Source organism: Micropterus dolomieu, linkage group LG05 (assembly GCF_021292245.1).
Source record: "Micropterus dolomieu isolate WLL.071019.BEF.003 ecotype Adirondacks linkage group LG05, ASM2129224v1, whole genome shotgun sequence".
NCBI classification, from domain to species: domain Eukaryota; kingdom Metazoa; phylum Chordata; class Actinopteri; order Centrarchiformes; family Centrarchidae; genus Micropterus; species Micropterus dolomieu.
The window spans coordinates 12681740-12709655 of record NC_060154.1 but is presented as its reverse complement, the minus strand read 5'-3'; the positions used below and the strand labels follow the sequence as shown (position 1 = coordinate 12709655).

General features: G+C 39.3%; 1 protein-coding gene and 1 long non-coding RNA gene across 8 annotated transcripts in view; one reads left to right on the top strand and one right to left on the bottom strand.

The window, feature by feature from the left end:
- Window positions 1-27916, top strand: part of camsap2a (calmodulin regulated spectrin-associated protein family, member 2a) — a 50800-nt gene that overhangs the window by 9577 nt on the left and 13307 nt on the right. For 4 of the 7 annotated variants that reach the window (XM_046050642.1, XM_046050641.1, XM_046050639.1 and 1 more), the window contains exons 3-7: window positions 11025-11186; window positions 14251-14334; window positions 20143-20175; window positions 21319-21460; window positions 22925-23064. In XM_046050642.1, the coding sequence (XP_045906598.1) occupies window positions 11025-11186; window positions 14251-14334; window positions 20143-20175; window positions 21319-21460; window positions 22925-23064 (561 nt within the window). The remainder of the gene's footprint in view (window positions 1-11024; window positions 11187-14250; window positions 14335-20142; window positions 20176-21318; window positions 21461-22924; window positions 23065-27916) is intronic. The other 3 variants (XM_046050643.1, XM_046050644.1, XM_046050640.1) reach the window with 1 other exon arrangement.
- On the bottom strand, window positions 9-27639 carry LOC123971684. Its single transcript, XR_006825251.1, has 3 exons — window positions 27541-27639; window positions 23579-23684; window positions 9-290 (listed from the first exon to the last, which is right to left on the bottom strand). It is a non-coding gene; the product is annotated as an uncharacterized LOC123971684 (long non-coding RNA).

Here is a 27916-nt window from a genome sequence, read left to right as displayed (position 1 = left end):
GGATACAGAGCAGTCCCACTGGAGCAGTGATGGCTAACTGCCTTGCTCAAGGGCATATTAGCGTTGATAATGAGAAGGGGACAAGCACTGCTGTTTTCCTTTCCTGGGTTCAAAGTACCATTGCAAAGATGCAGGATTGTTGTTTTTGGATTTCTGTAGATGGTGACATTCCATCCCCTGCTTTAAGTACAAGACGGTAAATCCAGCCTTTTCCTGGGAAATCCGATCAGGATTTCACACAGTGTTGTAACTGAGGTTGGTGACTTCACTTGGAATAAAGACCCCATCTGCTAACATCAAATAAAAGAAAATAAAACATTAATATTCAAGTCCAAATTATACTCCTGTACATTGGTGTCTTTGACGCTTTGCAACTTTGAGTTTCTTCTTCTTCGTTAATGTAGGCTACTACAAACAGTGGCGCCTGAAACTGAGTGGATCATGTTGGAGTTGGAGCTGATCGATGTTGAATAGCTGTATGTGTAGATAGGCATAGACTTGACACAGAAGTATATATTGGCTTTTAGGAACAATTAAGAAAAACACTATTTTGTACAACAAATACCAATAATGTAATCGAGGGGGCTATTGTTTAGGGAACCATCTACTAAATACTAAATACATTAATCATGTTATGAAATGCGTCAGTATCTGAAGCCGCCATACCACCTGTGCTAACAGTTTCTTGGGTCGTCATCCACAGGATAGTAACTTGTTGATGCCCTAGTAGAATGATCTCAAAACTCTTTACTTCCTTGATGTCATAATGGTGTTCTTCCAAGCTGCCGAACCATGAATGTCATAGCTTTAATATTTAATAAAGCTGTAGTAAATAGGTCAAGTTGCTGCCAAGTGTTTTATAATGCGCTGTATAAATCAGACTCGTGCCTGTATGTTGTGAATACTGAGAGGAAGAGGAGTAGCACCTTATATGGTTTCTGAGTTGCTTTATTGTGTCTGAAAAGTCATAAAACAGACCGGTTTGTTGTCACACTTATGTTGAAGAATGCTTTCAAATCCAACCTTGATGGCAAATGCACTTCTAATGTGTACATGAACAGATTTATGCTGTAGTTGTTGAAACCATGCTGCTTTAGTAAGGGAAAGCATTCATTTACTATAGTCAACTTGTGTTTGTGGATATCTTTTAGCCTTATGGCACATTACTCCACTGTAATGTGGAAGCAACTCCAATGCTTGCTTTCTACTCAGTTTTTCACCAGTTACAGTGCATTTAATGCTTAACTGGTCGGATTCACACAAAAGATGTTTAGTTATCTAAACTCCACATTAGTTTTATTGTTGCATTAGCTGTGCAACAAAACAGAACATCATCAAAAAATCCCTCTTGCAAATGATTATGCAGCAGTTATTTTTGCTTCTTAATGATTTTATGACATAACAGATATCAAATATCCCAAAGTGTATTAGATGCAACTGTAAAAGCCATGTTTTAATACATTTACATTTATTAATTTAGCTGACGCTTTTATCCAAAGCAACTTACAATTGCTATACATGTCAGAGGTCGCACGCCTCTGAAGCAACTAGGGGTTTAGTGTCACAATGGTGGATGTCTTACAGTGGGAATCGAACCCAGCTCTCCCACACCAAAGGCAAGCATCTTATCTATGGTGCCAAAAATAACAAGCAACAGAGTTAATAGAAGTTTCTTAATGAAATGTGCTGCAAAAAAGTCAGGGGTGAAAAAGAGTAATGCCTGGAAACTGATTACAAACCATAAATTTAACATTGTGATCCCAGTAGGATTTTTATCATGTTAAAATATTAAACTGGTTACAACAGCCATGTACGTAGACTTTACCAATGGGCTGATGGCCTCTATGATGGCAGGTGTGGTTTATATCCAACCCAATAATTTCAAGCATTTAAAAACAATTAACAATTCAAGTAGTTTACAATGAAAACTCAATCAGAAATAAATTCATCCCAAAGAGTAGTAGTACAAAGACAATAATATTTAAAATATTTCAAAAATATATAAATATATCAAAAATATTGTTGTAAATTTAAGAAAAGAAACATTGAAATATTGTAGAGGTAAAAAAAAACAAAAACACTATGCAACCGAAAAAGTACACTTAAAAATCTCCACCCATATGCATATCATATTTACTTCTACTGGCTGACAGATTGATTAATCTACTCCTGTACAGCATGGATGAATAGAGGTGAATACACTTGCTCCTGTTAGTCTCCCTCTCTTCTGCTGCCTGCATCACAACCCCTATTGGGCAGGCGCTCCGTTTCCATGGTTACACTCCAGTAGGCTGGGTGTGTGTGTGTAGGTGGGTGCAAGAGTGGGGGGTGCTTATGCTTGCATATGTCGTATGCGCAGTGTGTGCTTATATGTGCAGTGTGCTTGTGTAGCTATGTACTGCGAGAACACTGCCACATTCTGAGGCAGAGAACACTGAAATGCTGGAATCATACAAGCAGGCAGACGGCGTTTCAGAGACACTGCCTCACACACAAAGACGCACATCCACACAGACATAAGGTGAAGTACAGAAAGCTAACCTGAGTGCCAGGCAGAGAGAGAATACTTCTCAACATCAAACTAGCTTCCTCTGTCCTTATTCTGTCCTTGATCTTACGAACAAAGAGGAGCTGAAGCAGCAGGGTGGAAGGGAAGCCCATCCAAGTACTTTCTGTCCCCATGGGCTTCTGCGAAGTCACAGCCAGTATGTTAAGCTTAATGCCAGCGGCGACTCCCGGGCAGTACAGTATGGATGGGTAGGCAGCGGGCACATAATGTGATGTCCTGAGCATCTTCCTGAACTGGCTAGTTAGATTGTGTTTTGCTTGTTTGTGTTTTTAATTTAATGTATAGGGTTTTTTTTTTAATCTGCAAAGAAAAACCAGTTATGCTGAGTCCACACAATGAGGGTTCAGGCATTGTAGGGATGTTTCTCTGCTCAACCCTGAGCACAGGAGCACATTTGTCTATAGGCCTTTAAACAGTGCAGAGAGGAAAACATACTTAAGCTAATGTTCCAGGTCAGCAGCCAGCAATTGTTAGATGTTTTGCACTGAAAAAAAACTTGTTATTTCACTTGTCAAAATATTCAGAAATATTTTTCAAAAAGCACTGAGTGGGAGCGCAGGTGGCTTAGTCCTCATAGCCTAGGCCCCATGTTCAATTCCAGCCTGGGGCCCTTTACAGCATGTCTTCCCCTCTCTCTTCCTCATTTCCAATTCTCTCTGTGCCATCCAAATAAAGGCTAAAAAATCAAGTTTAGTGAAAAATATGTCTATTGTAGTGAAAAGAGTGTGCCCCTGTGAGCCTTGGAGCTTTGTTTTCAGAGGAAACATCTTCTTGTAGTTTTACCCAAGGCAAATTGACCCCAGGTGAGAGGACTAAGAATGATTCAGACATCTACCGTATGGATTGGCATCTCTGTTCTCCTCTGGAGACAGGAAGACTGGGAGGCGAGATCACAGGTGAGTACCGGACAGCTGTGCCTGGTGAAGTAACCTGCCTATAGACTGATTTTTTTTTTCACTTACTGCAGTAAATACTAAACTAACTAACCAATTACCAATGATGTCTTTTTCAGTGCAAGAGTGTTGGAACTAGGTACGGTTATGTAAATAGATTATACACACATAGAGATTCCCTCACTTTTTTTTCATAGTGTGAGAAGTCTGTGCAGCAGTCATGCATGAAAAGACGAATGTGCAGATCTTGAACCATGTTAGGTTTAAATTCAACATCTCCTGATCTCATGTAATGGATCAGTAAACTTATTATACTCATAGAAAAAAATCATTTCAAGTCATTTTCTCTTTAGAATTTAGAGCAGGGGATTTTGTGGCAAATCATTCTCACTCTTAAAATATTCACCTGGTTTTCCTTATTACTGACATTACAAATGTAAGGATCAGTGAGGCTGCAATAGCACTTAATCTGTAATGAATTTATGCTTCTACGGATTTGGCTGTGTGCAGAGCTTTATAAAGGAATCCCATTTTGTGAGATTATATTAAACAAGAATTATTATTGGTTATACTATTGTAGCATGTGTTTTAATTGCAGTTTTGATTCACTAATGAATTTAACATCAAACAGGATTTTGTTGTTCTGACAGGTACAAGAAAAGTAAACATATTAATCTTTGGATGGACTTCCCTCTCTTTCTCTCCACTTAAGTACGTGTTTAGCACAGTCAGTGTGCAACCAGACAGAGAACCATGATCTTGAACCGGTACCTGTTATAATCTGGCAGCACTGTGCTCTGCTTTGTTCAAGACCCAGTTTTAGGGTGCAGTAGTTTCTCATATACTGTGAAATGGAGACTATGACATAAAGAGAAAAGAAAGTTGTTTTATTTAACAAAGACAGTATATGAGAATACATATATTTTTTATTTATATTTTTTGAAATAATGAGAAATTATTATTTACCACATTTAGCTGATGGCAAATTTCCATCTGTGGTCACTTCTGTGAGACTTTGAAATTTGATCTGTATCCTCACAGAGGTTTATTCTTAACAACAGCTGAATGTCCATCATGTTCATGTAAAATGAGTGGTATTTCCCTTTAAATTAAGTCACTCAGCTTCAACACAGAGGGCCTTTTCAAACATAATGGAAGGATTTGGAGCACAGGCATATCTCCAGGGTAGGTCGACGCCGGCTGGTAGCCATGATCTGTCTCCAGATAGTGTTCTAAGGTTAGCTTTGAGGTTTCCATATAATTGCTTGGTTCGGTTTGGAGCATATGGATGGGGAAGGTATGCTGCTTAAAAGCTCCTTTCCCACAACTGATGCCAGACCTCACAGTTGGTATTTTGTGCATCTAAAAGTGTGCATAGGCATGTGTGCAATGGTGTATGAGAGTATTTTTATTTCTGCTCACAATTGGGCAAGCTGTTAAAGGAGTTATGCCATCTCTCCATTCGAAAAGAAAAGACTGCAGAGAAACTAAATGCCAGATAGTTGTTGTGCAACTAATGCTTCTATGTAATGCACTAATCGATTAGGAGACAAGCCTCGGCTGTGTTTCTATAGAATTCTGTCCGATAAAGAAAGCCTTGGCTGCAGTGTAGTGAGGGATCTCCACAAGGTAAACATAAACATCACCAAAGTCGAGCTATGGCAGGCGGTTTTTAATGGCAGAAATACGGATGGTGTAAATGGATCGCAGTGCCCAATACTTGCAGTTTGTGTCAATATCTTTCTTTTTCTTGAGTTGAGAGGTGATCCAAATAATCATGGGAAAGGAAATTTAACGGCTTTTGCTGTGTCTAGTCTCTTAGTTCTCGCTGACTTTCAAAAATCAAAGCAAAAAAAGTAAAAAAAACTGTCAGAAAACTTACATTTGTAGATGAATTCGAGTCAGCATTGATGCTGCCTTCAAAACTGACCGTTACGGGGCAGTTTGACGGGATCTTACGACACAGGAAAAGCTGCTTTCTTCCATTTCGAACAGCACTTGATGTCATCTTACACACCTTCTGAGACAGCATTTTTACCCGTTTCATACACAGCCATAGCAATAGTTTAGTTCAACTCTTGGTTGGCGTTTTAGTTTTTTAGTTAAAAAAAAAAAAAAAGTAAAATATTATTGAGCTGTTTGTATTTTCAGTAAACTGCACTGCTATTTTGACTTTCAGTCTCTTGAAAGAGAGTTAACTCAGTCTCTATGGACTAAGTAAGGAGCCACAGAACAGTGTTGTGTTGGCTATCAAATACTTTCCTGTGATTATTTAAATAGTTTTGTTATGTTGCCATATATCCTGGCAGCCCGTAAGGATGAAACTAAATATGAAAAGATCAGCTTTTGAACTTTGTTGTTTGTTATCATTTGTCTTTCCTTACAACATTCCTAAATCAGGAATAGAATAGACTATCTTTCACAGGTACTGCTTTTTCCATTAACATTACAGTACTTGTGGTGACCTTCAGTGAAGACCAGAGTACAGCTAAGAGCTTTTCCATGTCCAGCTGAGTTGGCGTGAAGCTACCTGAAGCTAGACAGATTCAATTTTTAGACATATGCCTCAGCATGGAGCCTCTGGGAGAGCAGTAAAAAAAACTCTCCTGTCCAGACCTAAAAGCAGACTGCATTTCAAAATTGCATCACCCCTGAGCTAATGTTGGGATGGGGAGGATGATGGAAATTCTTTAAAAACTTTGGGGGATATCATAAATAATCAATGAAGCCTTGCACTCCAGTTAAAACAGGCACATACTGATCATTAGCCATGACCCGTTAAAGTCCCTTAAAGCTTTTACTGTAAGTTGGTAAAGACATTACTGCAGTCATTACCTCAATTCATCAGAAGTCTGCAGCGGAATAAAGTCAGTGTGTTGATTCTAATGATTTCACAGAAACATTTTTTTTCAGAGATCTTCTATAGTAATGGTGAGGTAGTAAAGTATTGTGTATCTACCTGGTTCAGGCCACGACGAGCAGCTCAGAGCTCTGACAACAGAGATTTTAGTTTATTTAGAATAGACACACAATGATGAGGTGAAATACACGACACACTGTCTTTTGTAGGTCGCTGGGGTTTGTTTTTGCACTTCCTTTGTACGATGTTAAATCAGGCTTCTACGGTGGATTTTCATCTCTCCTTTTTCACCAATAGGTCGTATTAAAGATGAACAGTATTTTCCCGGGTGGAAATACAGAGAGCCAGCAATGTCGTGGTACAATAAAACAGGATATTGAGCGTGAAGGAGCATCTTCTTACCTCATGAGAAATCAAAACGATTTATAGACGTAATCAGCTTAGATGAAAAAGCAAAAAAAGTGTGTATGTTTCTTTGTGTGGACAGAATGACTGAATGCAATGACATGAATGTATGGATGTGTGCAATTCACTCATCAAAATGTTATTAAAATAACGAAACATTAATTTAGTTTTCATAGTCAGCATGATAACAGCAGTATCTTGGATGAAGCAGAAACTAATAGGTCAGAGAAGCAGTCTTGTAGTCAGAAAGTCACCATTTTTAATCCTGAGGAAATATGGAATCAAATGGAGTGAATTAGCAACCTTTCCCCCTCTAGATACCCTCAAAGCAAGGCGTTTGATCTATGAATGCTCTTACTCAGAACTCATTTTGTTGCAGTACACTACCTGCTACACACATATCTTTCATGAGCACTGAGTGCCCAGGACCTTTAAACCTCTTTACATTGAAGCTCATAAACTGATGGCTATGTTATCAGTTGATCAGTGTTAATGGCCATATATGATGATACTGCATATTGTTTACTTGCCCATTATTACAGCAGATCAATAATAAATCAAGTTGGAAGCCTTGACATTGGTTTAAACCACTCTTTGTTCGGCACCACTGCTATTAAAGATGTTATCAGTTAGGGGTTAGTGTTAGTGTCTCTGGTGCCATTTTGACCTTAGGACATTCTATCCTGCCATAAAGTCCAAGGTTGAAATGCCAAATAAAAATTGACATGCAGAAATGTCAGCCTCTCATCAGCCTTCAGAAACCCATGTTTGTTGCGTTCTCTGCAGCAAGTCAACAACTGCTTATGCCACTCAAGCACTCATTAATCCCTTTAGTATGATCCATAGATACCCTTTGAGTTCTTCAACATCATGATGCTTCTGTGAGACTGTCAAGAGACAGCAAAATTGATGTTAACATATCACAATTGAAATATTGAACAAGTTTTTGGTCAAAAGAAAGCTATGAATGCTTTCATAAGTGATGCTCTAAATTATACATTTCTTAAGGATTTCTAGGTAAACAAACCTGACTGTGTGTAAACTGCCTCATTCGTCTGCATCACTCTTGTGTCACGTCTTTGTGGTGGGTTCTGCTCCTCTCTCCCCTGCTCTCTTCATCCATTGAACAACCTTTTTAAACTGGTGGAGTTTGGACAGGGGGGATGAAACTGTGGATTTCACCCTTTTTAAGTATTGTTTCAAAAAGGTTTATGCAATCTATCCAAACTACTGCTAATTGCTTACACCTCTGACTTGTAAGTGCTGAAAGAAGTTGCTTTTTTACAGTAACGTATGCATGATCCCAATGTCCAAAACGGCTGAATCCTTGAATAAGCATGTGGTTTTACGCTAGGCTCTTCCTCCCACACAGTGGTCTGGTGTCATTCAATATCATTGGAGATTGTGGGTCTGTGGTGTAGTAAACAAGATGTGTTCTCCTTGTTGTCATTTTATCTTGTCAGACCACAGGTGATCCAAACCAATATCTTCAAATTGCTGAGCAGAGGGGAGGAAATAGGGAAAGCCTTTGAGGAATGACACAGATCCCTTGGCCTTTTTAAAATTGATCTTGCCTGGAGTTGATGGGCTAAATTGGAACTGTGCTCTGTAAACTGATAACAGGACAGTACAGTATGTGTGTTGATTTGGTTGTTTGTGTGTCTCTGGGTTAATGTTTTACACTGTTTGGACAGGCTAAATAAAGGCCAATAGGAAACATCTTGGCAGCGTATTATTAAAGGGGATTGGTTTGCTGCTGGGTTGCCAGATCAGAGATAGTGGAAATTAAGCTAATGCAATGTCACACAGCAAATTCATTTCAGAGCTAAAATACACTTATAGTTGCTAACTTTATATTTTGAGTGGGAAAAAATCGCTCCAGCATCGATGTTGGTGTTTTTCTAGCTGTCATCACACAAAGCACATAATCACAGCCTACCAGCTGTTGTACAACAATGTAGCAACAATGTTTTTCATGTGTTATACAGTAAGAATAAAATTCACCATGAAACCTCCAAGTGGTGTTTTTCATTTGTTCCTTTTCTCTGGCTCTGCTGCACTGCATCATTGTTGATCTTTAAGAAGCCACTTTAACTTTACTTTAACTTTGATTAATTGGGTTAGATCATGGAAAAGCTGCTGCCCAAGTATAAATATTTGGTGGTTAAATTCCTGGGTAGTGTGTGGTGGAGAAAGTATAGACTAATAGAAGGAGCTAAATGTAGGAGAAGTACAATACGTAGATTACAGTGTTTGCACAATGTGATATTTTAAATTAAGATAGGGCTGGACGATATGGCCAAAAATGTTATCACAATAGAAAGTTTCATATCTTTCGATATCGATAATTATCATAATAAGTATCAAATCGTTATTTCTTTCAAGTTTAAATGCTGATTTTTGCTCCTGAGTGAAAGTTGAAGAAACCTGATGGTTAATTGTGGTTAAAACTCAACTGTAGTCTTTATAGTCAACACTTGCTGCCAAACATATTTATTGAATATTTGTTATTTTGTTATTGAAAAAAATTATATCGCAATGATTATTGTTTTATTGTCCAGCCATATGTTAAGGTTTTCCACATTTAGCTCAATTTACTACCCACATTGCAATTGACAATGTTCATGAATAGGGAAGTTATGTTTGGGGGAAAATCCTGGCCACAAAAGATCAGTCGTAGTTAAAGGAAGCAAAGGTTGACTGAGTGAACACGTCACAGGTGTCAAAGTCATACTTTGTACACTCATCCAACACCACAACCTCCTCCCTGTGACTTTTTGTCTCAGTATGAGAGCATTAAATGTACACATAGGTTGTTTTCATCTATATCATGTTCAAAAGTTGGACTGGTTTGTCCATGGTTAGAGGTTGTACTCAATGTTTTTTGTTGGAAACCAGACCCATGATACGACTAGTAATGATTGCAGGGAACATAAACTAAACTACGACAAGAAACAAGGCAACATTGTGGATAAGGACTGAGGAATATGTGATGGTGGGGGGTCGTAATAAAGGTATGGCATAAGTCCTACCCAATGAAAGGTAGGACATGTAAGTTGGTTAAAACAGTCCTCAGTTACGTACTGTTTAGGGTTGCACTAATCCAATACTGATATTGTAAATTGGCCCGATACTGACTCAAATTGCTGGATCAGGTATTGGTAACAAGTGAGCTGATCTATGGGGCCAATCAGTTCAATTATGCATATACTGTGCGATACGCCAGCAGTGTGCCGGGAAGACCCGAACATTTTGCTAGGAGAGCTAAGATGTAGCATGGAGCAAGCTAAAAACAAGGGGTCAGCGGTTCGGAGGTACTTAATTCTTTATCAAGCCTTATGTTGCAATGGACGCCAATTCTAATAATTGGACTCTGTTGTCAGGAAGATGTCTTACTCAAGCTTCTCAAAGACTAGCAGTCACGGCGAGCAAACTGGGTCTTGTAACCAGGGATGAATGCACTTGTTTCCAGGGCAACAACCGCAAGGGAATATTTGACTTAAGACAGAGTTTCAGATGTACAGAACAGTGGAGGATATTGCAGTTCTGGTCCAATCCTATAAATCACTGCTCTTTCAATGCCTTGCTCCCCACTCACCTAAGGCAGTAATTCTTCTTTACTTCCAAATTTCAATTTCATTGGTATAAACTGGGACAACTCCTCTGGCAATTCTTTTTGCTTTGACTGATGAAAACAGAATTATAAGAATCTTTAAAAGCGTATACAAATATTTTGTTGTCTCCCTTTTGCAGACTGCATGTGCCATTTTCATGTCTTGAAATTAATTGGCCAATTTAACATGCTCAAATACATATTTGTACTGTGTCATCTGTCTCAGTCTTAGTGGACCTGATAGGTCTTTGTTTTTGTCTGCAATCAATAACATGCGGGAAACTATCTTTTTATGCATCTGTGTTTTCTTGTAGTCTGACAGCTAAATCTGTTACTGAGATTAAAATGCTGTCATTGTCCGAGGTTCAATTCATCTCAGAGCAAAGTGGTCAGATCTGTCTCTTTGATGCAGTGTCAAGGAAACAAACTTGACTTACGTTTTCATCTGTCACTGTTTTACATTTTACATTTGGCCAAGGTGTTGACCATTGCAACTGGGTTTGACCTTTGAAGGTGATGATACAGGACTATAGGTTTTTATTGATGCATTTACTTTACTGTTTAGTGGTAATGATTAAGTGCATTGGCTAAAATACGTATATACATTTGCTGGTATCACCAGCTACCTATAAAGCTACTCATTTTCACCCTCTAAATCTTTCTCTGAACTGTGACCTCTTCCAGAGCGCTCACCTGGCATTGATCGACACTCTGATGATGGCGTACACAGTGGAGACGGTGAGCGTGGAGAAGGTGATGGCCTGCATTCGTCAGTATTCTTCCTGCAACCCTGAGGTGGAAACACCTTATGACACAGAGGACGCCATGTCCACCTGGATCAACAAGGTGGGTAATGATATGTATGTGTGTGTGTGTGTGTGTGTGTATTGTGTTTAAATTATGTTATTGACAGCTGAAGTCCTGCCCCACTTTAAATCAGCCTATGTTCCACTAGTCTTTGTATCCTGAAGTTGATATATGAAAACAGGTTGTAATTAGAATAAGAAGAGTTGTCATTTGGCTTTCTGTAAGCCGCCTAATGAGTCAATGTTTGATTGAACAGTATTTTGTCACAAAAGCAATCATATGGAAGCAAAGGTCATACTATGTCTCAGAACTATATCATCAAATCACCTTATGAAGGGTCGGTGTCAACTTTTCCTCTTCATATGTGCATTTCTTTACATCTTTTAAAATCGATAAATATTATGTAACTACAAGGACATATTGTAAACTACTGTCCATTGTGGTTGTAACATACCATAAATGTGTCCCCTTGTTCAGGATCTCTCCAAGGAGCAGGCTGCTACTGTACACAAGTTACTGTAGATACTCTGGCTCAGGGGCATTTCACCAGTACTGGGTTCAAAGAGCTTGAGCCCTGAAATTCCACAGTGCTTAGTGTGGTTGCAAGATATTACGGTCCAAAACACTGACCTAAATACCATTTAAATCTGCGTTCATGCCCTGAGGTTGTGCCATATGACATGTGCAGGTGAACTCACAGCACATGAGAAAACATCCTCCTGGGTATAATTAAAGTGGGATTGTCTTTTTTTTAATTTATTTTTTTGCTACTTTTACTGCCTTTATAACCTTTTTAGTGTTATTGATACAAGGATTGCCTCATGTTTACATGTGTCATGTAAGGACTCACTGCATGTGCAAGGTAACAGAAAGATGAGAATATGGTGAAGTCACATGAAATCGTTGTGCTTTCTCCTTTAATGATGGCGTAATTTAACATTTTCCACATCTTACATGCAGTAGAGTATCACATGTAAGAGGTGCCTGTTCTCATTAGCTATGACACAAGGCATTGGATGCCAGCTCCTCATGGCTTCTGGCCTTCCCCTCTAAACTCACACAGTTTCCCACAGAATGATAGTGTAACTGTGGCGGCGGGTGGGGGTCGCGTGCAGTCAATATTGAATACCAGCTATATATATATATATATATATATCGTGCTAGCGTCGAAAACCCAGGTGTTTTCTAACATTAACTTAGCTCTCCTTATTAGCTAGGCTCCTTACATGCTTGCTAAAAACTTTTTTAAGCTGGATCTCCGACATTGACAGCGTGCAGCTGTGTTCATGAGGGAGAGTGAGAGAGAGAGAGAGAGAGACGGACAGACGAGCGAGAGGATGTGCTGCACAAACACGCCACGGCGCTCTGCAATCAGATACAATTTTAAATAGGCCTAGCAAAAAAAATCTAAAATCAATCTGTGGCGGTCAGCGTTGATATTGTGGTGGGCCGGCACAAATAAATGAACTTATGGGAAACACTGCTACAGTTAAAACACACATTTATGTATCAACTGACAAGGGCTTTATATGTTGGTACTGATAATATTGTTTAGAGGCTGCTGTTAAACAGTATGTTGTATCTATATCATTACATGCATTTTCATAAACTAGCAATTATGGTTATTTCAACCAATTAGATAATTGTTATTTATTTGGACCCTAAGAAAATAGAAATGTCCACTGAAAGCAAGACTAATTATATTATTTTAGTGTAGCAGCTGTGGTCAGCTTTATTTCAGTCAGCTATAATAGACAGACTAAGCCCAGTCCAAGTCCATGTGTGTAAAATCTTTGTAGAAGCCACAAGGAAACAAATGCACATTCTACAAAACTTTACATAAAATGTATTACTACAGTACACATTACACATCAGAAAACGTGGCCTAATAGCCTTTGAACGTACATACACATGCAGATGGTTCTGGCTCCTCCATACAGTGCTACAGGCCCCAGTCTGTTTACATTCTTCTGATAGGAACACTCCACTGCTGCCAGCACTGAGCTTTACACACACACACACACACACACACACACACACACACACACACACACACACACACACACACACACACACACACACACACACACTTTTGTTCCTCTATCCCCATGGGGACATCTCATTGACATAATGCATTTCCTAGCCCCTAACATTAATCTTAACCCGAAGTTGATAACCAAGTCTTAAGCCTCAAAAAGCAGTCTCTTCCCATAGGGACCTCCATTTTTGTCCCCACAGCAACACAAGTCCGGTTAGTGTGCATTCAGTCCCCACTGAGTTATAAAAACACGAAACACACTCTAGCTAACAGGTGTGGTCGTGGAGCCTTACTGGTTAAACATATGGCTCTCTGCTTGAGCCTCCTTGTGTTCTAGTTCCAAAATTCACCAGCTTAGCAGCTGATTCCTGCTTTAACTTCATCCAGAGGAGGCATATTGTAAGATGTCCAAAGTACAGGACAACTTTGATTGAGATTAGATCTGATTAAATTCAGCTCCACTTGAGTAGACTTCAGTGTGGTTACATTCAAATTTCAACTGATTCAGAAAATCCCCAAACTCCTACAATGTATGCCTTTAAACACAGACTTCTATTATGGTCCTTTATGGTAGAGACAGTAACTTAACACATAACAACATTAAATGACACAATTAAATACATTTAGTCTTTAAACCATAATGCTAAAGTAATGATAAAAAATAAAGTAGTGTTTATACTGTACATAATCATAATTATTTTATAATTTATAACCATATAAATTTTAATATTGCCCATATGCTACTGTCCCCGCGACCCTGTACGCAGCATAAGCGGTTGACGTTGGATGGATGGATGGATGGATGGATGGATGGATGGCTATGCTACTGTTGCACTGTTATTTCTGTGGAAACTAAAACTTCCAATAATAACTTGTACAATTAACTATTGAGCCTCACATTAAGTAACAAAAAAAATTCGATTTTTGGTCTATTAATCTTTATATGAAGGCAGTATGAGCTAAAGATCAAGTATTAGTCATAGTCTGTTCCTTATATTGAATTTAGCTCATTGATGCTGCTGCCAGCACAGTGAATATTAATCTTATTTGACCTCTCTCTTTCAGGTAAATGAGTATCTGAAAGAAACCATGGCTCAGGAGCAGAGGAAGAGGGAGACACAGAGCGCTGAACCTGCTGGGAGCCCTCGGGTGGGTACTACACACATGAATATACAGATGTCACCAGTTTGATGGACAGTTTCAAACAAGCTAAGTGAAATCCTTTGCTCCAGTTAATGGATTTGTCGTAACATTCTCCATTTGACTGACACATATTTGTCCCAGACTTCTGTGTCGCTTTAATATCTGGGACCGGTTTCCTCGACAGATCTTAAGCCCTTAAAACCCAGCTACCATTGAAGAAAATCTCACTCACATATGTCTGAGCTTTAGATGAAGCTCAGTCTGTATTAAATGAAAAAGACAGAGAAGGTCAGGCTACATCTTCAAAGTCATAATTAGTTTATCTTCCCTAACGAGTGTACAAGCATCACTCACTTCATTTGTGCCATAACCAGCAGATCACTGCTCTCTGGTCTAATTAGGCCAGCAGTAATTTAGTGAGAGGTCACCCATGTCCAGAGTCATGCCCGCAGTCCAAATCTGTTATGTAACTGACTCTGATATCAGCAGTGACTTCTAATGCCGTACGTAAGACAGGCCGGTGTGGGATGTGTTTATGGTTTATGTATCTGAGTAACAGAAGTAATCTGTATTTGGATTCTGTAGTTTGACACTGCATTGGCAATAAATCATTCACTGATCCACTGAATAATGTATTCACTCACTGGTGGAAATAAAATCTCACAAAATAACACATTAAAGCTATTTGTTGCCACTACTTTTCACAGTCACGTCCATGTTTGTCTATGCGAGTGCATAAGGGCATACAGATGTTTTGGAAATTTCAATGTTAATATGACACAAAACAATGATGTGCCCTATGCTCCTATGCTGTACGTATAGACCATACAGATAGACTGTGTTCTCTGTATTTAATATGCATTCAGGAATATCTCTTTCAGGCACCAATTTAATTACAAATACAGATTTAGAGATGAAAAGTCTGACTAGAGCCAATCCCAGCCGACATCAGGCGAAAGGCGGCTACACCCTGGACAGGTCGCCAGTCCATCGCAGGGCCCCTTCTTCTTTACCAGTCATGGATAATTATATGCATATTATGTCGCTCCACATTCATGGATCTTAGCCGCTATAATAGTGCACCCCTTTTTGTGTGTGTGTGTGTCTTTATGACCATTGTGAGCTAACAGTCAAGCTACATTTGGTATTATGGTCTGGCAGTGAGGGTCAGAGTTGGCATGGTAACCAATACGTTTCACAGCAGAGTGATGATCAGAGAAGTGGGAGGAGGTGGATGATGACATGCTCGTGCCTCGCACCTCTAGATCATTTATTATGGACCAACAGCAGGTTTTCAGGTTTGTGTGGTTTTTGAATGATGCAGGTTTCAGTGATCCCATCACATTCCTCATCAGCAGTCTCCTCTTTCTTCTGTCATTAATTTATTATTTTTTACATTTCAGTATTTCCCTGTCCTTGAAGTCTACTCCACTCCTCCACTGTAGACCTGTTTAGAGAGTTAGACAGTTCACCGAAGGGAATATATTGCAAGCCTGTCCCATGTGGTTTAGCCTGCAGAGAGTTGAAATGGACGCACTGCAGTGTGTGTGTGTGTGTGTGTGTGTGTGTGTGTGTGTGGTTCCCATCCCAGAGCTGTGCAGGCTTCCACAGTGTTTGATGCTGATCTGACCAGTCAGTGTGCAGACGCAGCATTCATGCCTCAGCTATCCCTCATGAACACACACACGTTTAACAGGTGAAGTTGCATCAAAAATAAGTGACATCACATCATTAGACGGTTTTTATGCTTGCTAAACAAGAAAAACTCTTTCCAAAATTCTAAAGCTACAACAGAGTATTTTTTACAGTGTAGTCACCTTGCCACTGTCAGTGTCTCACATGTGGAGCCACGCCTGCTCTTGATGTGAGTGTTAACACATCTGTTTGTTTGGCCCCCAAGCCTGAGAGTTGGCACTTCAGTAACATCATCCCTAACTTCAGGGCAGCTCACATGTTTGTGCTTATGGGTGACATTGTTCCGGTCTGAACTGTGATGAAAGTCATTGGATGATGCAGTTCTACTCTTTCAGATAAATTAAAGTACACCTCAAGTGCAATTTATACTTCTGCGTCAAATCGACGGTGTAGGCTACGGGGCTATGCAGAGGCTGCGCCATCGCCTAAATCAGTCAGTGTGTCATCTTGCTTCTACTAAAACAGTGTAAAGACTGTGTTTGAATAATTTTTACAGATATCAGGAAGAACAGTGTTGTGCATTGCAGTAGCCAACCGAAGACTTGATGAAATAATGAATCCTTTTGGATGTTTTGCCTTTCAGTGTTTCAGTTTATATAATTTTTACACGTGTGTATCAGTTATAAAATGGCTATTATGAGCATAATTTCTACTGGGTGGTCCTAAAACCTCAGGATTGTTCTTTGATTCTCTCTGTTCCTATTCTGCCTCTGCAATCAGACTAAATATATATTTCTTCAGTGGCCAAAAATGTGTAGTATTTTCTGAGCAAAATAACAACATTTTGGTCTTCTGTATTCCTTATGACTCCACTGTCATAGATAATCACTCATTCCATCCCCTTTTTCATTCAGACCAAACAAAGCCTAAACATTGTCTGCTTGAAAACACTTCATTGGCACCACCCTCACAATAACAGCTGATTGGCCCAAAAAGAGTCAAGATATGTCAGTAACAATCAATAAATCAGTCAATTAGTTAGAACAAGGTGGGGAATGTGTCAACAATTAGCATTTGTAGGAGGTGACTTTTGTACAGAAGAACACAAAGAAACTCAAACAATATGCAAAAAATAGTGCGCTGCTGTTTTGTTTTTGTTTTTTGCTGATGTCTAGCAGCCCCATCTATCCTCCCTCTATCCCTCCATCAATCCCCACCTACCCAGACCTCCCCCCTTCTGTCTTTGTAGTATGACTGCAGTGTGAGTCACACAGGCAGCTTCTGTCTCAGTCAGACCAAGAGAGACACGCACCCGGTAAGGACAAGACATAGAGCTAACCGGGGCAACTGTGTTTTTTTTTAACCTACTGTACTGTAACCAGGGGTGAGGGTGGGTGGACGGTAGGAGGAGGGTGAGGACTGCAAAGGCAACATCGGGACAGAGAAGAGAGGACTAATCCTTTTAAGTTTCTAAAGCTGAGCTGCAGCTCAACCGGACATGTCTGGCTTTAGACAATGAACTATGATGGGTAGTGGGAGAGTTGAAGGATGATTGAAGTGTGTGGGTGGGTGTGCTCTTCTGTAAGAAGATGATGGATGAGGGCCTTACCTCTCCCCGGGGGTTTGATTGATGGTTATAAACAGATTTTAACTCTGTTTGACCCTGCTTAGCCCGCAGTCTTAGACAGTCTTCATCTCCTCCATCTTATTAAATGCATGATGAGGTTATTCAGAATAACCTGTCATTGAAAGTCCAGGTTGACCACTGGTCCTTAATAGTTAATTTTGTGGGCATTCGTAGCCATTTGTGTCATCAGAGCTCCCTTTATCAAAACTCCAAATTCAACTCCTGCTCACTCCTTGTTACTCTCTCCGGATAATAAATTATAAATGGTGGAATATCCTTCATAATAAGCACTAATGATAGGATTAGAATAATGTTGCGAAAAATGTTTTATAGGTATCTGTTGAGCTGTTGTGTTTTTGTTTGACGAAGCTTTTTTATTTATTTATTTATTTTAGATATTAGTCCTGCGTGGGTTTCCATTAGTATATATAATGTCATTTTAAAACAGGTAAAACAAGATGCTGAATGTGTTTTAAGTGGTTTGCAGACACCTTATGACATAGAAGAAACACTAATCATGGTGTACAATATGTACAGTGAAGGAAAAGATCATGATCAGTCAAATACCATGCTGATGCGCTGTGTATATATAATTTTAAAATTTATACTAGAATCTTTTTGGTACGTATATTTCTGATTCTACAGGATCTGTTGAAACAGAATGGCAGTGACAACCAGATAAATGATCATAACCCAAAGCCTGATCTTCCCCTGTTCTGTCTCTCTTATCTCTCATGCCGTGCATCGCTTCTTCTAACGAAATTTCAACTGTAAGTCCATGTTGACTTTGTGAGTTCATGTATTGGGGACTGCAGCTTGTTAAGTCGTTTGGCCTGGAGAGGTGAAGTAAGGGCAGAGTTTGTTGTCTGTCTCCCTCTCTGCCTACAGATACCCTTTGTAATATCGCTGAATTTCAGTGCACTACAGCTAATTGTTTCCTCAAGTCAGGAGTTCTTGTCTTGTTCAAAACGACGTTCATCAGAATAAGCTAACTTCCTATGTACAGCAGATGTCCAGAAACCTGCCTTCTTGTGTTTGATCAATGTATGTAATGACAACATAAGTGACAAAAAGATCTGCTAAAATCAATGGCACAACAACGAAAGGAGCTCAGGAGGGTCTATACAATGTCAGACACAGGGTTGGTCTTAGCTCATACAGGATTCCTCAAGATATACACTGCAGGATGTATGCACCATCACTATCCACATGTTGATAAATACAGCTGATTAACTAATATGTGTTATCTTAGATTACATCATGTGTGTTCCTCTGATGACATTAAACTCTCACTGATGAGTCAAATTACCATTCAGAGCTGGGACATTAATCAAATCAGGAAAATCCAAGAAAGCTACAACTGATTTTTGTTATTTATGTTGGAGGCTTCAGTACAAAGTGGCTTGCTCGCCTCTGAAGCTGAGCACTTGCCAGCCAGGTTGAGTGGCACTCACATTAGGTTCTTTGATGCCTCTAGGTAGTGTGGGAATTAACTGTTAACTGAGGCAAGCCTCTCCTCTTTTGGAATCAGCTTACATTGTCAGTGGATAGCTGACAGTTTGGTTATATTTATGCAGCGGGATTGTTATTTGGGTTCTTTTAGCTACTGTAGGTATTTAGCTGATGCGCTTCTCTTTAGCGACAATAAGATACATTTTCTGATTTTGTTTGCGCCATACAGTGTCCTTTAATTCTAATATTTATCTCGGCTAAGTTTTTTCCTGACTCAGCACAATTCAACACAACAGCAGTGAACTTAGATGGGACTTTTGGGATTTGGGGACACTTTGAACAGTAATAAAATTAATATATTTTATAATATATAATAATAAACTTTTCTTCATTAGAGCCATTAGAGAGATCAAACCTGTAGACATCAAACCGATTTTCTTTCATTTTCACTTGCAGCTCAGTTTGCAGCCCAATTTTTTAAATGACTGTTAAGAAGTCATTTATGACAAATGAAACTGAACTGACGATGATGACCAGACGTGCTTGCAGATTAACAAAAGGCCTCACCGTTTTTTAGAACATTGCATCTCCTGTTTTGATGCAGTTAGGGCACACATGTTTGGATTCCCCTGACCCTGTCTCAGACAGTGGCCTACATCTTACACAAGTGTCATTTCCATTTAGGCTTCACTGCAAATTGCATGTAGGTCTAATGATGCAATTTCTTGTCACACATTTGTTTCATATGGGGTTTGAAATGTTTCTTCTGTTCACTGTTCAGTTGCAGTGCCATTTTTTTTAAATAAACTGTGATCCCCTGTATTTGGTCTGGCCATAAGTAAGCTCTTATTCTCGAGACATATGAGCACCAAAAAGCCGAAGATACACGCTTTGCGCTCGGCACCACATTACACATAATTTCAGGGTTATTCGGGTTGTGTGGGCTGATTTTCTTGCACTCTTGATAACACGCAGGCTCTCTCCCTTTGATCTCACAGCTGTCATGTCTTTGCTTGTATTACTAATTGCATTACTAACTAATCTCACTAACAAGTATGTCTTTGTTGTTGTTGTTTTTTTCTTTTGCTCTGCTGCTGCAGTCTCCAACCAAGTGGTACATGAAGCTTGTGCCTGTAAGTCAACTAATCAGCGCTATGCTCTTGTATCTGTGTATCCATGGTGACCATCTCTACTCCCTGCTACCTCTCACTGTCTTGATTGCCATCATTTTATCACACGTGTGCATCAACCTGTGACTTCACTGTTACATAAACACAGCTTTTCTTTCTCTGACCCTGTTTTGATTAACAAGTGTTCCCTTGTGCTGCATGTTAATTACTGTACAGCAATAATATGAAAAGACATTATGAAAATGTAGCTCTAATTATTTGCTACTAAGATAAAGCCGTAAAGGTTGAATTACATTATAAATCAGTTCTCCTTTATATCTACTGTCTTTATGAACTACAGTTTAGTATAAGGTTAATCTGGAAATCTGTATTTGAACTCAGATTCTCTAACAGACTTCTTTGTATTTGCTAACGTGAAGTTCTTTGTTACTGGAACCAGTTCTTTGTTCCCTTGGGGAATTACTGAAATGGTCCCAAAGGATTAGCCAACAAATTGAAGAAAGATTAGTTTTATTAGAATTTCATTTCAGAGATGGGATTTCTGGCAGCATCTGGCACGAAATTGTTTGAACGTCCTGTGTCAGCTCTCACTGAAGACCCTCTCATAACATCTGTGTCTTTTTTCACCTCAAACATTTTTGTGTGCATTTTAGCGGAACGTCATAAATATATGCATGCCACTGGGCTGCATGTTGATATGTCAATTCTGAGAGTTTTTTTAAAGATCACAACATCTGGAAAAATAATCAGTGAATCGTTTCCGGTGTATTTGTGCAGCACTGATATTTGCCATAGTGGGTTTTGGTACCTCTCATTGGGCTCACTGTGACTGTTCCTTTCAAACAATTAAAACAGTTTACTACTACTACACTCTGTAAGGCTCCGTGGTCATTCAGTTACCTTCATACACTATTAATAGTTATGAAGCCTTGATGTGTTCTAAAATATTTGTTGCTGCTTTAAAGAGACAATAAATACAGCTGTTGTGATGGTTGTGCCATTATACATGACTCATTTTGCAGCTGTGAGTAATATTTAAAAAAAGAAACAATAGGATAAGTCTGGCCCAATAGGTTCTGTAGATGTACGCAGGGTAATGTTGCACAATGCAGTTTGGGTTATAGGGATGTGTTTTATGTTATGAAGGCTCGCTACAGGAAGGAACAGGCCTCAACCCAGCCGGTTCCCTGGATCCCCCCTGTGGACAACCTGATAAAAGACAGCACAGACGGCTCAGCCCTGGGTGCTCTGCTGCACTTCTACTGCCCTCAGCTGCTATCACTGGAGGGTAAGGAGCTTACAGTTAGAGTGGGCGAAGATTTGTTTGTGTGTTGAATTGGGGCAGGAGGTCCAGCAGCATAGCACAAGGTGACCATCATTTCTCAGCACGAGTTTAAGAGCTCTGTTGATCAAAGTAATAATGATAAGTCAGAAGAAAATGCAGAATTTTTTCAACTTTGAACTGTTTCTGGCTATTAAGCAGTTTCTGCCCATTTAAAACATCTGTTTTCAGAACACATTTCAACAACATGCAAAAAAATGTTCAAACCAAAAAGGCACATAGCTGAGCTATGAGCTAGTGTTGTAGTCAAGACCAAGTCAAGACCAAGACCAGAGTTTATCGTGACCGAGACAAGACCAAGACTTTTAGGGGCTGAGACCAAGTTGAGACCAAGACCAGTTCCCCACATTACATGACATACGATAAAATGTGGAACGAGATCATAGGTACTTCTCAAATTGATCTGAAAGATCCACATTCCCATTAAAACACCCACATACAAACACTAAGAGCTGAAATCAACATAAGCATCTTTATTCAACACTCCTTTTCCATGCTTAACATCACAGGGAGGGGTGACAGTCGTTACAGTACAGTAACAACACATTTTTAATTAGGGTTATTGGTTGCATTTGAAGCAATACATTTTACATCCAATCAAAGTTAGGATGTTAACAAATAAATTGACAATGCAAAAGCAATTTATTGATATAGTTATGGTCTTGACTGGTCTCTCCCGAGTCCTCAATGTCCGAGACCAATTCAAGACCGAGTACAAATGCAGTCGAGTCCGAGACAAGACCAATCAATATGTGGTCTTAAGACCGGTCTCAAGACCAAGACCGGTCTCGAGTACTACAACACTACTGTGAGCACAGTGATTCTCTCGTTTTGCAAACATTGTTTGTTTTTATTCCTCAGAAATTTTCAGTGTGGAAAAAAAAAAACTGAAAAAGATATTATAATTTTTATCTTGGGGATAGATTTGTGTTATTTTGACCCCCTGCCCCTGAATGGTTCAAAGATCAGTCACAAACAAAAGATGCAATCTAATTACATCCCTTTGCTCAAGTGTGTTGATAGTGGGCCTAACAATTACACACCCTCATTTATAGTATATATATACACACACAAACAATCAGTTGAACTGCAAACATCACAGGGACAAAAGATCAATCACTCATCACTGTTTACTCTTTAAACATGTTAACACACAGCTCCACCCACAGGTTGATAACATGCCCACTGTTCTGATTGGTCAGTTTTACACAAACCATTGTGCACATTGTGAACACCTCAGCAGCTCCTCACTAAAATATCCTCAACACTGTACTTAAGACACTGCACCCATCTATGATCTTCAACAAAAAACGTCAGTACACTGAAAACCACTGAGCTGTGTGTTATAACCAGAAGCCCTTCAATCGTCACATTCATACTGACACCTGATGGCTCCCTCTGCCCTCCCAGATGTTTGTCTGAAGGAGAACATGACACTGGCCGACCGTCTGTACAACCTGCAGCTCATACAGGACTTCTGCAAAGACAACCTGAACAGCTGCTGCCACTTCAGCCTGGAGGACATGCTCTACGCCTCCTCCACCATCAAGGTAACTGCTCAAACCTGGCTGCATTCAACACCAAGATTTGGAGTTTCATTTTCAAAATGAGATAGTTGCTCTCACAACTGAAATACTTTGACCCTCACTTCTGTATAAAACCATATATGGTTCCTGTAAAGTTTGCAAGTTACTGTTAAGTCTTTCACTAACAAAATGATGAAATTTGCTCAGACTAGAGTTATTTAATGAGTAACAATTGTTTTATTTTTCCAAATGTACAGAAATAATTTTGGGTGTGAACTTGTTGATTTTTAGAAATTGGTCTCGTAAATTTAGTCCAGTGATACTTTTTAAGTTCTTTCTAGCCAAAAGATGCTACATGTCACATAATAGACATCTCTGGAGCGACTTGATGCTTGTATTGTGATACTGATTCTGTTAGGTTGGTGTCCAAAGCTTTTCTCTGCTTCTCCTCTCTGAAACTGGTTTTACAGTTAGTGTGTAATAGTTGTTACAGTCTTGGAGAAATATATGTCAGAATCTAAACTGCTGAACTACTTACTTGTTGAAACGTGTCCAGTGTGTGCCAGCAGGAAGAAGAAATGCCAGTGGTAGTTATAAGAAAAAACACCATCTGAAAAAAATTTGATCTCGTAGCAGTGGTGGTTCTTTAAAAAGAAAAAGAAAAAAAAATTAGGGGTAATGTCAGGTCTTTGTTAGCACATTTACAAAATTACAGACAAAATAAAATGTTGAGTTATACTTAAGTTAATGAGTGTTTCCATAAACTGATACAGATTCTTTGTGTTTGTTCATTCATGAGTTTTTCTACAAAACAGATTAGAAAACCATATGGTGTGGTATCTAGTGAGAAAAGCTAAATGAAACAGGAGAAATGAGCTGCTCAGTAAGCCAGTGTGGTGAGTCACGCTGTGGAAAAACCATTCAATCCAAACTATCTGTCTTAACCAACCACAAGCCTGGAGAGCTGCACTCATTCTGCTCTCCCAACGTGTGTTTTTCATTCTTTCCTCACAAACTCTTTCCTTGTCTTTCTTTATTTCTTTCGTATTTTTGATCCCTTTGTGTTTCGTTCTGTCTGTGATTTGTCAAATGTTCTATCATACTTTGTCTCTCAGTCATTGTCTCTCTCTCTCTGTTTCTCACTGACTCACTCCTTTTCTCACTCTCCCAATATTAGTCAGAAAGCTTTATTGCTTTTAATATAACAGTCCTAGATCCTTTTTTTCTAATAGCTACTTTCATTTAGTATCAGCTTCAGGTTATTTTACTTGGCCAGGGCTGCTATTGGTTGTTAATATCTCTTATTCTTGTCCTTGTCCTTCTCTTGACACCCTTCTTGCTCAAAGCCAGTGTTGGTTTTGTTTGGTTTGTCCCATTTGTGGGAAAAGAGACACATGCTACATGTATGCATCTCTGTCTCTATGTTGGCTCTGAAACATATCTAGTTCTAGGTGTGTTTTCTATTTGTATTCATGTATTTTTGTCAGGGCAGAAAACCTTTTCATCAAATAGCCACAGGGGCTACTGGAGTCCAAAATTCTCGCTACATCCCTAAACAGTAACTCCCACTATTCTGCCACACAGTGTCTACCACAAAGACAGTGTACTACAATTTGGCTGGTGGTTTGGAGTAACTTTCGATCCGTGCTGTGTGTTTGTCCCTGATGTATCCATCTCAGTGATTTTTGCCTGAGAGCTGCATAGGTAGTAACGAAAGTTGATGTGTGTGGATGGCATTGACTCTGCTCAGCATGTCCTCTGACAGAGAAACTGTCAGCACAGGCTGAACACAGGTCACTAAAAGGACAAACGTCAGTAGACTGTTCAAACTGACTGAACATCAGCTTTCAAGCACCTTAAACTTCAAAACATGCTGTTTGCAGTGCAGTTGTAGCTATGTTTCCATCCTGCAGTTGTGAGCATTTTACACTAAACTAAATATGTTAGTCAGCTGAGTTGAATTTATTACTTTTGCTTGCTCGATACTGATAAAATACTTTTGTAATAGTAATGGAAATATTCTTTCAGTATAGAAAGGGAAATGTTTACCAAATCATATTTCTTGCTTCCACCTGAAGCTAGAGGAAAGGAGAAGAATTTCACTTCATTCAGTTATCAAATAGAGACCTGGAGTATTTGAGCCGAGATGTGAAAATAGACCAATACGTGTGTTTAGTAGGGCTGCAACCAATGATTATTTCTGTAGTCGACTAATCTGTTAATGATTTTTTTGATTAGTTGACTAGTCACAATTATTTTTGTCAACCCCTAACCCTAACCAAACCATTTAACTAATTTAACTAGCTATCATTCCATGAAGAATGTTTACTATTCTGTATAAATACTAGTATTAATGACAGGGGAAAAATAGGGAAGAGGACTAGACAGTATAATTCAATGATTAACTATTGCACTTAGCTACCACCACTCGCGGGCGCTTGTGGAGCTTCTCAACCCCGAAAACATTTGAGCACAATTTTGATTATCCATTAACTTTCGTGAAACTTCCAAACTGCGATTTAGTGATGAAATAGCGTACTAAACTCTCCGCTTTTCACTTGATTGCTTCTTCTTCCTGAGTAGTCTTAGAGTCAAGCAGTCATGGCAGACATTGGAAGCGATACTACCCCCAGTGCCCAAAAAGTACATTGCAGTTACAAATGAACAACCTGTAATGTTCTTAATTACTATCTTCACACTTAAACATCATCTCTGTAACAACACGTCAACAATGAAATTCTGCGACGACGCATTTTTATAATCGACGTCGTCAATTATGTCGACTAATCGTTGCGGCACTAGTGTTTATTAACAGAATATCAACAGTAATTCATATTTGTACTAAAATTATAAATTAGGGATACAGCACTCGTGAGATGGATAATGAAAATATTTTCTCACAGTCCAAGCCTCTCAAAGCTCACACACATCAACCAAACATACAACATCAAAAACATTTTAAAAAATGAGTCGTGTGAACCAGCCAGAAGCAGTATTTTGCTTATACTGATTTCACAAGGGATAAAATCAAATCCCAGCAGGGCAGAGTTATTGCCTGGCAGCAGCAGTGCAGTCAGAACTGCATACAGAACCAGTAAGACTCAGTAACCTTGACCCAGTTTCCAAGCAGTCACACCCTCAGTAGCTGTACGCCGTGGCCCTTCATACTAATGGAGACCTTATTATAGAGACGAGACATTAAAAGGGGAGGGGAAGTGAGAGAGGTGTTGATGGGGAAGAAAATGGAAACAGGAGAGAGGAGGCGAGGAGGAGCGATAACACTTACACCAACAGAGAGTGTGAAAGGGTTAGAAAGGAGATGGAGGAGATTGCAGGGGGGGGGAGAAAGAGGGATAGCATCTGTTGGGAACTTGATGATGTGTTTAGACATGCTCATCACTGAAGCACACACACAGAGGCACACACACCCTGACAACCACCTGCTTGAAGTGGATATTTTGCTTTAAAAGAAAACAAAATGCAGCCTTATGTTAATTTAGGCTGCAGCTAATTTTAAAAAAGCATTTATTGATTAATCTGCTGATTAATTTAGTGATTTGTTTCTTACTCTTTTCTAATACTTCTCATAAATATCCTATTATAGTTTCCCAGTGCCTAATGTAATATATTCAGATGTATTGTTTTTTTCAACCAGCCATCTAAAAACCATAAATATTCAGTTAACTGTAATGTAAAACAAGAAAAAGCAACAAATCCTCGCATTTCAGAAACTCTTTAATGTCAATCTTAACAGCTTATGTTAAGTATTGCAAATGTAAAAGTATGTACATCTTCTGATTAGATAACGGTCATAAATGCTTGGCTGAGCAGCATTAACATGGAGGACATCGAGACACAGTAATGGAAAGAAAGACAAAAACTGACAACTAAGCGTTAAAGGAGATACCTCAGTTCAGCTTAGCCACGAGGGCCAGACTGTAGCTGGTGTGGGTTAGACACTTCAATAGATTGTATCATCCAAAGAAATCAGTCTATATGTGGGCTTCATAGCCCTAACATTTGACAGATGTGAGTGCCCGCACACACATACACACACACACACACACACACACACACACACCAGTCAGTCTGGCATCTCCGTGTCAGATTCCATGTGCTACTTTGTGGCTGAATATGTAGAGCATTGCACATAAAATCAATCGGAGTTTGTCAGTCTGTTCTGTCCATTCATTCTCAAGGGTACCATAAAACATGGGGTGAACGTCTACATAAAATGCGACATTTTGTATGTTTGGTGAAGACAGGATCAGTCCACATTATATTCAGTATGTCTCCTTAAGAGACAATAGACTAGCCTTCAGTACCCACCCACCAAAGCCATAGAATGCACACAATACTTGGGACTATTCTTTCTTGATGGACACCAGGCTGGTAAATCATGTCAACCCGCTCCCATTTACTGGCTCTTCATTTAATTAATTCACAGCACATCTAAATTACCATCTGTGGATCCAAAAAGGAGAAATTAAATTCACCAACCTTGAGCTTTTGCCAGCATTTGCGTCTTCTTTACCAGGAGGTCTGTAGCAGACATGCTGGGGTTGCCCGGGGAAGTCAATTAGCACACTTTTGTCATCAGCTGTGTGATTTGCAGTAAGTGTTGCATGGGGATAAGCCTCAGTTCCTAGACCATTAGCAGGCAAAGAGAACAAGGATCAAATTCAAGTGGTGATTGTTCTTTTCAGTGGTATCCCTTCATCAATTTTTGCGCTAAAGTGTTGGTGTCTCTTGTCTGTATGGGGCCATGTTTAGACATTTGAGCATGGAAGTTGATTCTTCTTTAGATTTTGTTTTCTACATTCAGACATATATAACGCATGCCCAGGTTTTTATGTGGGCAACTCAGGACAGCCTG